The sequence below is a fragment of the Sylvia atricapilla genome, chromosome Z, assembly GCF_009819655.1.
Source record: "Sylvia atricapilla isolate bSylAtr1 chromosome Z, bSylAtr1.pri, whole genome shotgun sequence".
NCBI lineage: Eukaryota > Metazoa > Chordata > Aves > Passeriformes > Sylviidae > Sylvia > Sylvia atricapilla.
In genome coordinates, this window is record NC_089174.1 from 71188452 (window position 1) to 71201712 (window position 13261).

A 13261-nucleotide genomic window follows, 5' to 3' on the forward strand; every position below is an offset into this window, starting at 1 on the left:
TATGTCAGCAACGCCACGCTAGTACAAAAAATGTACAGACTATGTATCATGAGGTACAAAATAAGATAGCCAGTAAGTTGAAAACTTTGCAGATTACATCCCCCTAATGAAGAGCAACCAAGCTTCAAGAATTTGAGACAATCCAGAAGAAAGCAAGGAAAAGTTTCTTAACAGGTACATTATGTCTAACCTAAAAATAAATAGAAAAGAAACAAAATATACACAAGACCTCTTTCATGTAGAAGTGCTATAAACTGGAAAAACCTTCACCATGAATGTCCTCGAAGGGATGAGCAACAATTTAAAAAAAAACTTTCCTATGAGTACATCAGATTTAGCCGGACTGCTTTTGGCATACTGTACCTCCCTGAATGAGGCCAGTCATATGGGAACCCATAACAGAAACACGGTCAACTCCTGCTCTCCCCTCATGTTTTATATGATTTATATGAATACAGCACTGCACCCGGTTACGGCCTGGCCCCGAGCCCCGCCGCGGGCCCCGGGCACCTCCTCACCCCGGCCAGGGAGACCGTCCCTGCTCCCCGAGACACAGGAACCCTGTGATGAAGATGGCCTGGGGACATCACTGCGGCCCGCCGGGGACGGGGCAGACCGGTCCCTGTCCGTTCTCTGTCCCCCACGCCCCTCCCGGGCTACCCCTGCCCGCCCCCGCAGCCCTGAGGCGCCGAGGAGGGGGCGGCCCGCGCTCAGCCCCCGGGAGCGCAGCCAAGCGCCGCGCTCCCCGCAGCCGGCGGGAAAGTCCCGGGAAGCGGCTCACCCTGCTCCTCGAGGCGGGAGGAGGCGCCGCCCTGCCCGGGGAGGGGCGGCCGAGCCGCTTCCCGGCACTGACCGGGGGGGCCGGCGCCGGGAGCTGGCTGACCGCGGGCTGAGGGGGCTCCCGCTGTGTGCAGGTGAGTGGTGCCGCTGTCTCCCCGTCTCGGCAGACCCCCGTTCCCTCGGGACCCGTCCGTTTCTCCTTCTCCGTCCGCGGGCGCCCCGTCCGCCCTCGCTGAGGGGAGCTCTGCCTGCCCCGCTGAGGAACACCCACCGCGCCGCTCCGGCGCTTGTTTCGAAGCGCGCTGAGGAGTTTTTACTTTGAATTTTAGCATTTCTGATGCCCTCTCTACCGTTTACCCGCCCCTTCTCCCGTTTTTTGCAGGCACCCCTGGGCACGGCGTCGCGGGAGAGCAGGAGCGACGCCTCGTACCGCATCTCTGTCTTCCTGAAACCCGCATTATCGCATACCGATGAATTTAAAGCGCTTCATGACCGTCTAGTCTCCGCTGCTTTCAGGATGACGCTGCTTAGCTACAGCATAAAAGCTGCTGATTTGACTTGAGCGAAAATTACTTAGGTGGGGTACCTCGTGGGATGAGGATGCTGCACCTGCCAGAGGTGATTAGGGTTTGGTTTCAACATCTTCTGTGCCCACTGCTTCAAGAAGATAATGACTTGCTCAGAAATGCGACCCAGATCTTTAAATCTGGCATCACATTGAGAAAAGTTGTTGCTCCTGCTTTCTTTTAAGCAGCTGAAATCCACTGGTTGATCTCGAGGTCATTCACGTAAACAAGAAAACATAGTTCTGGTGTGGTTCCTGAATCTTTCGGAGTTTGACTATTTTTTTGGCATAACTTTTTTTGCCTCTCCTTTTATCTAAATTTTGCATGCCTGGACCAAACTCCAGCACAGCAAACCCGATAGATCCTAACAGAGATAAAAGTAGATAATGCCTGAAAAATTGTTTCTCTACAATTGCTGACATTTCTTTTCTGATGGAGCAGGAGTAGTTTAATCAAGTTCATGAATTGCCTTATAGTTTTAGATCCTATTTCCTGCTATTTCAACTGGGTTTTTTTGTTTGGATTCTTGTCTTTGTGGGACCATGAAGTGCATGTTTTTCTCTTTTGGCAGGGATTTTTAGGAAAGCAACAGCATGCATCAAAGAGCTTCCTGTTTATCAAAACACAGGAGATAAAACTACCCCTCAGCAGTCAAATTACTACATGTATATCAGACCTTAATTATAGAAATTACTTTGTTTCTTTCTTATGCAGCCTTTTAAACGTGTTCATTAAATTACAAAGCCTTTATTAGGAGCTTTCAGTGTCTTGTATACAGATGTATTTTGAGTACGAAGTGTAATTGAAACCACCTTTAAAATTGCTTAGGAGAAAAAAGCAAGTGCAAGAACTAAAGGAAAGATTAATCCACTTTACAGTGTGATTACCTCAGATATTTGTTTTAATTTTAGCATTCAGGACTGTTGACAATCACATTCTCAAATTTTTATATTAAGTGTGATACTTGCTTTTAGAAGGGGTCTATTTAGCTGGGATGTTTTAGCAGATACTACTTTACCAACACTCCACAGGTTCCTGATGGCTTGACACTTCTGCCTGTTTCAAGAAAATTCAGCTGGATGTCATCTCTGCACTGTTGGTTTTGCAAGGCATCTATTGGAAAGTGCAGAAATCAGGAGAGCAGATGCACACTCTGTGTTGTAGTCTTCGTGCAAATCATTTGCTTAGGGCCTTCCAGTTCCTTTTGACAGTTACCTAATTATCTCTTTATTTAGAAGACAGAAAACTGATCAGGAGGATTAGTTAGCCTGTGCTCTGTTTATTTCTAGGGGTGCCTTTTTGTAGGCTGTGGATAAAATTTATTAGATTTTGGCACTGAAACGTCACTTATTTTTTAAGTCTTGTGTTGAATAGTAGAAACTTGAATTGTGATTCTGATCCTCAGTTTGTTTATGAAGTAAAGGGAATAACAACATAGGATGAACGTGTTAAGTATTATTATTTGATTTGCCTCATTGACAGTCTTCTTCCACATCTGGTTTAGAAAAGCTTGTTCATGATGGTTGTGAGTTGTTATCCTTATGAAGTAGTCAACATTAAATAGATTAAGTATTCTGCAACTGGAAACACTTCTTTTCTCAGCCTGTGTACATGTTCAGGTTCATTTAAGGATTTGGCTTGTGCCTGGCAGCTGTTTCAAATAAGCAAAGCAAAGGGCACAGAGAAAACAAAGTTGTATTAAGTATGATTCGAAATATGTGCCTTTAGGAAGATTTCTGCAAAACAGATTGACTCTGCAGTCAGCTTTGACTAGTTGTTCATAGCATGGGCTTCCTTTCCTTACACACAGAGGTGTTTCAGGTGCTGAAACAGAATGTGTGCTGTATAGCTCCAACTCCCAGTCAATTTAATTTTGGTGCTTCAGTGACTTTGAAGTGGGGTTTGATGAAATGTTAATCTTTGGTGTGTTTACTAGGTAAATAATGATAATTTCTTTTTAGTTTCCGTGGCATGACAAAAACTTTGGCTCTGACAGGACTTCGGGGATCGTGTAAGCCAGCCTTTAACTCTGAAGGAGAAGTTGTCTGTCTACCTGGAGATATTTATTTAAAATATTCACAGACCACCTACTTAAGGAAATTTCATTTTCTCAAAGGTAATTTGTTTCTTTGCTGTCTCCACTTCTTTAAAGAAGACTGACTCCTCTTTAATTATGTTTAATCTGAACAATTTTGTTGTTGCTGAACATTATTTCAGCTGCTGTCAGGTCTCCAAAATAATTCTGTTCTATTTAAGTATCTATCAGTGCTGATTAATTTCAAGTTAGGCAGGGAAGTCCTGAATCCCTCTGTATTTGTATTGTCACATCCCAGGTTACATTTTTACAACAGGACAATTATAAGTAGACTTTGAAGCTATGACTTAAAAAAAGCCCAACAACTGGTGTTATAGCCTGAAGACTGATAAAACTAAGCAACTCTCCTTTATTTCTCCCAGAGAATTTGAGCTTTTGTAAGAGGAAAGAATGTATGCTAAAAATGAAAGATTTATTACTCAGCTAACTTCTGTAGTTCTGACAGATCATTTGCCAAACTGACTTCAACTTGCTACTCAGTATCTCCCCTTTTCTGGTTACCTGTCTTCATTGCCTTTGTTGTTCTATCTTCACTTTTGGCAAGGATGTTGTTAACATAATCATAATTTTGCTGTTGCCTTTTTTTTTTTTTTATTAAATCGGTAATGTATTTTGTAAAACTGTAGCCAAGACACAGAAATATAAATTATGATTTTATAAAAGTACTTAATTATTGATAATACAGTATAAGTGCTTGATATTCATTGGTGGTAATTATTCAGTGTGATTAATTTGTTAGTCACAGACAGATGTTTCTGAATAAAGATGATTTAATTCAAAATATTACTATATATTAAGGACCATATTTCTTTTTTCTCATCTAGTTTTTAATTTATTTAGAATTACTTCATATTCTCTTTTGCTAGAGAATTCTAGGACTTTTTTGATGAAAACCAGTTTGTTGCCTACAATTGCGTATATTACCGCAATTTGTTTATTATGCACTATTAAACTAGATTACTAGCATACTGAGTAGTGAAAACCATTGTCACTATCCAAAATATAGTTATATTTTGGTAATCATTTATTATATTACACTACCCTTTAGCAGCAGAGGCTTTTGCATCAATAAAAGTGATCTAGGCTGTGCCATTAGTGAACTGGTGGTGTAAATGACTGGAGCTAGAAAGTTAACTTAGACATTGGTTTCATGACAATAGTTGAGAATGGTTCTTAAGAGCATAAAAAAAGTTTGGATTTTTTTCTGAATAGGAAATAACTTAAACAAATAATCTAATATGTGACTGTACCAGACTACCTTCCCACTGTTTTTAATGTTGGATTTAAAAGATTCATAACCAATGGGTGGGGCAAATTTTGTGTGTTCAACCCCAGAGATATTTACAAAATTAGGAGTCTTGCAGGGCCAGATTTTTATCATGCTGATATAATTAAGTCAGGAGATATGCCGCTGAACCGAACCGACCACTCAACCCAGCAGAGTTGAGTCCTTTGACTTCGGAAGCAGATTTGTTTCACGTTTTTCCTGGATGGAAAAAAAAAGGGTTTGTAAGATTTGGTTTTGTATCTTAGTATAATTTCATATAACTCAAAAAACAATCTGCTGAAGGAGTTACCAGAAGTTTTAACATGATCTGCCTTGGAAAAAAAGTCTTTTTTTGTCATTTACTCACCACTCTCTTCTCTGTATTGTCTTGTTTATTCCAGACAATACGTAACAAGTTATTTTCCCTTTTAGCACCTTTTAGGTGCTTAAAAACCCTTGGAAAATCTAGAAAAATTAAGATTTCACTAAATCAGTTCTTGGAATAGTCTAGTAGCTGCATCTGAATTAAGCCTATCTTCTCAAAAATATTTAGATTCTTCATACATGGTGATCTTAGTGTTATATAAATTCTTCTGAGGATATTTGTTGAGTGGCAGGAGAGACTGCAGAAGTTTATGCATTAGGCAAGACAACACTCACTGGTAAATATAGGGGCCTCCATGTGAAGCATTTGACTCACAAGGAGAAGTTTGGGCACACTGCAGCAAGGTTACTTGTGTGCATTGAGCCCTGGGTTGCAATGCTACATGCAGGATTCCTCTACAGTGTTCGTGTGATCTTTAGAAACATATTTGAAAAAAAGTTTGAATTCTTTCCTTTTATCCTTCAGAGGAATTCAGAGCTTCCCAAAACTGTTGAATCTAATTAAACTTATTAGACTTAAGAGTCTGCAGCTCTGAGGTATTAAATCAGAAGTTTTCTGCTAGAAATAAATTCCATGGTAAATTCCTGGCTCTTCTGAAATCTTTAAATGTTCTGTTCTTAGCTTCAGTGGGTACAGGTCATTTTGGTTAATCTCCTGTTAAGCATTTGCAACCTCTGTTGTGGAAGTAGTGATAGAAAACTATCAATATTCTGCACAGCTTCAGACATCTAAAATGTACAAGTTTTATGTTAAAGATAGCTGTATCCGTTGTCCTGTTCCTGTTGTTTGTACTCCTTGTACCCTCTGTGCCTTAGAGCTTTAACCATACTGCAGCCTGATGTCTAGCTCTCCTTTCTTCATGGGGGAATTTGCTGGTGATTCATGTCTTCTGAGATCTAAGGTACAATCAGTCCTTCAGAACTGGGCTGTGTGAGTCAAAGAGTTTCATCCTGGCACCCCTTGAGTGTTAAAGCTGTAAATGGAATGCAAGATAGAGCTCTGTGGTTCTTGAGATGACAGTCCATCTGGGATTGGAACTTGCTAAGACTTGATTGTGTGTTTCAGCTCCAGCCTACCTAAAGCTCTCCATATGTAGTGTCCTGGGTTCTGACAGAGGAATCTGCTGGATCAGTCAGGCTGTAGGTGGAGCAGAAATCACAAGGTGTTTTGTACCTTTAATACTCTTTTCCTCTTGTTGGGTTGGGTATCTTCTTACTTGTGCAGGAAGAAAGCCAAAATATATTAGGACAAACTTCTACTTCAATATTTATTTGAAATAAGTGGATAAAAACCATTAAAGATATTGTGTGATTTATTTAGATTCAATTGAACTTTATGGTTATAGTGCTACTTTGCTATAACTAGATCCTAAGAACAAGAGGTTTATTTTTTTTTTCATTCCTTATCTTTGTGTGTTCTTCCTGAATTTCTCTAAGTATCCTGGAGTCTATGCAATTGAGTTTTTATTTATTCATTCTTAAATATAGCAGTGTTATCTGGACTATTGTTTGGCATGCTGCATTTCTTCTGAAAGAAACAAATAAATAAAAATGTTTTCTTTGCTGTTAAGTCTTATGCAGGAAAAGGTGGATGAATGATGAATCACTTCATGATTCTAGCACTACTGATTCCCCTGAGGACGTGCTACGCTGCATACTTACAGCAAGGTAAATGTCTGAATGTTTGATTTTTTTAATTTGGAAGCAATCTACAGCAACAGAAGCTTTCAACTTCCTGATTTGTAAGTCTCTGATTAGGCAACATGTCACACAATGAATCAAATTATTCTCTTTGGTAAGGTGATGGAGCAACTTTCATTATTGCCCTTTGTGACCCTATTATACAAAATTACTCAAAATTGCCTGTTGAATCAACAACTTGAAATTGTGTGAAGCCAAAGTGTATTTATTTATTTGCTCCTCCTCTTTCTCCTGTGATCTGTACTATCATCTTCAAGTAATTTATTTCCTCTTTGACAACTTTTATGGTTTTTTTACTTCTGTCCTTCCTTTTTTGTCTCATTCTGAAAACTTTCTCATTTCTATTTGGTCTTTTATGATTGAGCCACAATATTCCAGGACCAGATTTTTATTTTTTACACTTCACGTATTTATCCAATACAAATACGAAAAGTAAATATATGTATTTGAAGGGGAAAAAGTTGCATATAATGATAACTTTACAGAAGGCTGTGTTTTTTGAGGTAAAAATACTTGTGTACTTGCTGTTAGCAATAGCTCCATTAAAAGAAAAAAGAAAAAATTTAGTTGAGCTTTCTGTGTCCACAACTAAGAAGGTAGACCTTACCAGGCTCTAGTCTGCATTATGGAAATTTTACTGCCCTTTTTTAAATTGGTGAAGAAGGAAGAGAGATGTGTGTGTTTTATAAAATATATTTATTATCATACTGAAGGGATAATATATCTCTTTCAGACATTTTGTCTCTCTTCAACTTTGAAATTCTTGTGTTCACACACCACTCACTAATAAGTCTCAGTTTTGAGACCTTTTACTAGGGCTGCTAGAATGGCAAAACTTTGTAATGCAGGCAAGTCCGAACTGTTACTTCATTACAGTAACCTGGTCACTTGTTTTCACATGCAATTTTTCAGGAATAAAATTAGTCTCTGTTGTTAATCACAGCTATTCACATAGTCTTGAGTTAGCTTGCAAGTTAAAACAAGTCTTCAGATGTCTTAATTACTTAATTTTGCTGGAGATAATATTGTAACTGAATGCTGCAAATACTTCCACATGTTAAAATTATTCTACAGAATTCTTTAATACCTATATTGTAACTTGGTGGTCATCAACATTTTTGATATATCCTTAACTATAATGTTTCTTCTATTTTTTAGTACTGTGTATAAGCTCCAACTGACGGTCTAGACTGTCTTATGCCAGACTCTGTGGAAAACAAAATAGTGTGGGGTGTGCAGTGATACGTCATCTAGCTGAAGAGGGGGGCGCTTGTACAGATGGAAAAAACTGAGAAACTAATTATTCCTTTGTAGTTTTTTTATCAAGTTAATTAAGTGTTGGAGGTGGAATTATTCTTTACAGTGAGAAAAGGGATGTTTTCATTTGCACAAAAAGAAACAGATGCAGAGAGGAGATGCAGGCTCATCATCAATGCAATAGGCATAATAGTGACACTTGCAATTAGAATTTGCTAGAAAAAGAGCAGAAAGAGGATAAGGAGGTTCAGAAGATATATAGAAGTTTCTTTTAATGGTGCACCCTGAAAAAGAAGGGGGTTTCTGCCAACTAGCTGGCTTTTCTTTCAGGTGTATTTATTTCCTTTCCCTGGGTTCTTACTTAGTGCCATTTAATTTCATTGAGAGACTAACAGGGTCCTTTCCTTCTCCCAGTTCAGCTTTTCCTCTGTTGCTTCAGCTGTGCAGACAGAAAAAACAATTATGGCAAGGCCCAGAGTATCTAGATCAGCTTGTGTATGTGAAATTAGATCTCCCAAGAGATCTTGGTGCTTCAGGTAAACAGATGATGAACATACAAGTAAGGTTGACCAGAAAATGAGCAGCTAAGATTACGTACTGGAGACAAACAACATTAGAGTCAATTCTTTAGCATAAATGGATTTTAACAGTGTTTATCTTGTTTTAATGGTGAAAGTCTGTAAAATGTGGGGAAATGAAGTGTGTTTTGTCCTGTCTTCCCAAAATAAAGTGATACTCCACTTCCACAGTTAATTTTATGAATCACTGTGTTGTTTTGGTTGTTCTGGCTCCTTGCCTAGTCAGTTGTTTGCAGTAAAGCTAATAATATTTCTTTTTTCCAGTAAAAACTAAAATTGATGCTTTGTCATCATTCAGTGAAATTTATCCCAAAGCCTTGTTTATTTATCCCCATGCCCCTAACCTCGTTTATTCAGTTTCAGACAGTAATTGTCATAGGTACTGGGTTTCCTGATGGCAGTATAAAACTGATGGCCACTGTTTTACAAAAGCAGCTGTGAAAGCAGCAGATACGCTTTTTAAGGACCATGTCATTCCCATAGACAAAAAAGGAAATTTTATTTCTGCATGTGCTACATTTTCCACTTACCTCACAGAATCACTAAGGCTATCAATTCTGCTTTCACATAATTTACACGTTAATAATTTCCTGTTAATTATATATTAAGACTGCAGTGAGACTTCATAGAAGCTGTGTTACATTTATTTCTTCCTCCAAAACATTTGAAGATACCAAGTCCTGGTTCTGAGACCATATGTTTGAACAGTGAAACTTGATTTCTTCTCCAAGCTTATCTGAAAATGCCTGTACCAGTTTCCATTCCTCTGGATGGAAAGCATGTGGTTTTCATTTTGCTCTGATTTCTAGTACCCTTGAAAATGGAATAGGTTAAAAATATCTCTACAGAGTTTTTGGATGATTTACTAAAAAGAGAATTATTTTTTTCCAGCAGCTTTTAATAACTTTGTATTAATGATAAAATGCATTCTTTCTTCCATTTATTCTTTAATTATAGTCTGGACTTATATAAACAGCAAAGTTGTGTCTGTATTCTCATAATTAACAAATACGCTTATAAAGTTTTATTTGCTTCCTTTGGTTGACTAGAGATTATTATAACTGCTGCTTCTCTTGAGCCTTTCATTCCTTCTCCTAATGTAAAAATTCTTGTGTTGGAAAACTGCTGCACAGAGGCTAGGGTAATGCAGATACTGCAGGATAAATTGCAGAATGATTTAGATACATGATGGCTACCAGAATCTACCAAAATATAGATTCTCAATCTAAATCTTCTGAATGCTTGTGTTTCTGCTGATGATACCTGGTCAAAGTCTCAGGTAGTTCAGTGGGTGAAGTGTATGTGGGAAACAGGAGTGGAGGTGGCAGTTTTATGAGAGGGGGCTGCTGGGGTCACTTAATCCATTGTGTCTGTGGTGAGTCTGGCTGTAATGTGGCAGGAATGCACAGAATAAATTCTATTTTATTAAAAGATGCAGCTGTTTTTGTGACTTTTTTTTCTGTGTCTTGGTTAGGAAAAACATTCTAACTTGTCCTTTTGTAGCAAGCAGAAGCACCTTGGAAAGAACTTGTGGCAAAACAAAAGGCCTAGTTACTCGGATGTTTCAGCTCTCTGGCTTCATTAACCACCAGATCAAATTGAGGGGGTTTGTGTTTGTTTGTTTAGTTTTCAGGAAGTAGAGAAATGACAAATCAGTGACTGCTGTATTTCTTCTCTTCCAGCAGTTAGGGTTTTAGGGAGGGGTCACAAAGGAATCATCTAAGAAGAGGAACCACTTACAGAGTTATTTGTAGTTTTTAGCAGAACAATCTTACAGGGACTTTTATATCTCAACACCAGAAGGGACTTCAGTCTGACTTTTAAACTTTACTTTATCATGTTATGGTCTGGAATTAAACCCAGAGCAAGAGAAGGATGCAAGCGCCATTAGAACCAGGTGCCTAATTCCAGTAGAAGAATCTACAAGCGAAACTCTGTGTAGAGCCACTAGGAATGTACTTAATACTAGATTATCGTCTAAGATACCTACTGGAAGGAAACCCTTAACATATTCTGTTCAAATAATGGTTTTGCATTAACTCCCATAGTCTGGATCAAGTCAGAGATCAAAACTGAGCCCAGAGTTTCTGCCCTAATGATATGAAGGCTTGCTGGGTTTGGGGATTTTCTGGGATTTAGTCCCTCTTAATACATTATGTTGTTGTTCTTCATAGATTATGAAGGGATGGATCTGTATTTCCATAAAACAACTAGTAAATTGAGAGATAAGGAAATGAAACAGCATACCAAATATCATGGTGGGGAGCTACTGAATAGATTCAGGAACCTCATTTTGGCCTACTGATTCCTTAAGAGTAATTGTCATTCCTTTTGTCATCGTCAGCACGGGTCCTGATCACTTTTGTTTTTTCCTTCAGAACCATCTGCTATGGAACCTACCTTACCTCTAACCACTGTTTTTTCAGATCTGCTTTGTAACTTAGCTAGACAGTAATATTTTTGTGCCTTTCTGTGCTCCTAGAACCTGATGTGTTTCCAGTAACATACCTTAAAGTTTCCAAGGATTCAGATCTTCAGCAGCTGCTGGTGGAATGGGATGTTGACAAGTCAGCCCATGATGCTGAGCTTACAATATGTTTTGAGATACAAGTCCGTCGAACTGATGAAGCTACTACTCTATGGACAGTAGGTGTACTTACAAAAGAAGTGTACTAGTCATTTGCAATGATGGAAGATGTATGGATGTCTCTTTGCAAAAAGTCCCTGTCCTGATAGTGTTCCTTAACATCTAAACCAGCAACATTTTTTGAAGATGAGATTACCCAAATAATCCTAGCCTTAGGCCTGTTCTGGGTGTTTTTCTGTTTGTGACTTCTGTATAGGAACAGTCTCCAAACAAAATTTAAAACTTAGTGTCTTTGGCTTGTTGGAGAGAGGGAGTTTACATTCTACATTCCAAGGGAAGCTCCAGCTTTCCCTGGCAGACACGCGTCTTTTCAAACCAAGACACTTAGTAAAAACTGAAAAACCACACTACCTCATTTAGAGTTGATATATATCAGAAAATATATAAAACAGACAAGGGCTTAGTTTTCTGAAATTAGTGATCAATAAAATAAGATAGGTGTTGATAAAAATCACAGCTTACTTTGATCATCCTAGCTGGTGGTGTTTTGTCTCTGATTTTAAGAACCATATCTTCACTGCAAATGAGCTTTATGCAGTTCTGAAGATTTTTATTGCTTTGATACGCTGGATAGGATTTTTAGGCCTGTGAGCAGATCTGACCCTGAAGTCAGTAACTGGGGCCATATAGCTACAAACAATTAAGTTTTGGGTTTTTTAAGTGTCCTTCAACAAAATCTTATTAACTTGTTGGAAGGAAGTAAAAGTGCTTCAAATCCAATAATGTAGACTGTTCTGTTATTCGTAATAAACATGACCAGTTACTTTGGATGTCACTACCATACAGGAATATATTTGGTTGTGTGTTTTTCTGAAGAATGGGTACCAATAAAGAAACTCTATGAATCTGCTCATAACAAAGCGTGGACAGCCCATATAACTTCTAGAGCAGCTGCCACATTCCTCAGGGCTGTAACTGGGGAATTAAATTTTGAACTGATGGCAGAGTTTTTCTCAGAGCAGTGGCAATATGGAAGTGCAGGTGTTGCCAATGGAAAGCAGTACTGTAGAGAACTTCTTGCCTGGTGAGTGTGAGTCACGGCTTTAGTACAGAAGCATATGAGCAGCACAGATCTGTGTCCTGAGAATCTGGAATGGTTGCTATAAGAAGTACTAAAAGATGTAGAATGATAGAATGTCATGGGTTGGAAAAATTCTTTACGATCATTGAGTCCAGCCGTTAATCCAGCACTACCAAGTCCACACTAAACCACCTCTCTAAATGCTGAATCAGCACATCTTTTAAATCACTCCAGGAATGGTGACTCCACCAGAGGGATATGTATGCCACAGCATTAGGATGCACTTGTCGACAGCAGTTTATGCAACAGCAGACACAAATAACCTGCTGAAAGTCTCTGAGAGCAAATCCATGTCTTGAGAAACAGGGTCTCACTCCCACATATGTCAGCACATCAATCACTCCTACCATTGGTGGCACAGATCTGTAAGCAGCTGATTAGCGGACTAGTTACTTAGTGTGAGATCACATGTAGCTAGTAGAGTTTAAGACATTCATTTTCAAAAACATTTTTCTCCTTTGAACTTTCTCACTGGTTCTGATTGTATTTCCAAATCTTCGTGTTGCTGTGTTTTCAATACTTTGCCTTACTGCTCTTTGAAGGAGTTTCATAATGTCACGCTTGATAAAATGAGAAAGCCTCTTCATTGGACATGGGATTCAGACATACCTTTGGAATGTATGTCACATGCTGTGAGAATCAGGAGCAAGGCAGAAGCGTCAAAAATCTGGAGTCGGTGGAGTTTGTGGGAGATTGTTCCAGGTAAGCAAAACAAAACAATATTGGAGTTTCTTTCAAGTTTCTTTCAATAAAGCTAGTTTGTAATTCGCCAGTGAAGGTAATCATGGAGGACAATTCAGGACAGATGGCATTACATCAAGAATCCATTTGCTCTAAGCACTAACTAGTTCCTTATATTTTGCTGGCAATAATACCAGTGCTTCAGCTATTGTGTTTATTGCTAT

At 38.8% G+C, this 13261-nt stretch overlaps 1 protein-coding gene across 3 annotated transcripts in view; it reads left to right on the top strand.

The window, feature by feature from the left end:
• The first annotated feature begins 1145 nt into the window (after positions 1–1145).
• Positions 1146–13261, top strand: part of LOC136373720 (oncostatin-M-specific receptor subunit beta-like) — a 30632-nt gene continuing 18516 nt past the window's right edge. The window contains exons 1-5 of one of the 3 annotated variants that reach the window (XM_066338685.1): positions 1146–1398; positions 3308–3462; positions 6664–6760; positions 11111–11274; positions 12899–13058. In XM_066338685.1, the coding sequence (XP_066194782.1) occupies positions 6688–6760; positions 11111–11274; positions 12899–13058 (397 nt within the window). In that variant the 5' untranslated portion in view covers positions 1146–1398; positions 3308–3462; positions 6664–6687. The remainder of the gene's footprint in view (positions 1399–3307; positions 3463–6663; positions 6761–11110; positions 11275–12898; positions 13059–13261) is intronic. The other 2 variants (XM_066338686.1, XM_066338687.1) reach the window with 2 other exon arrangements.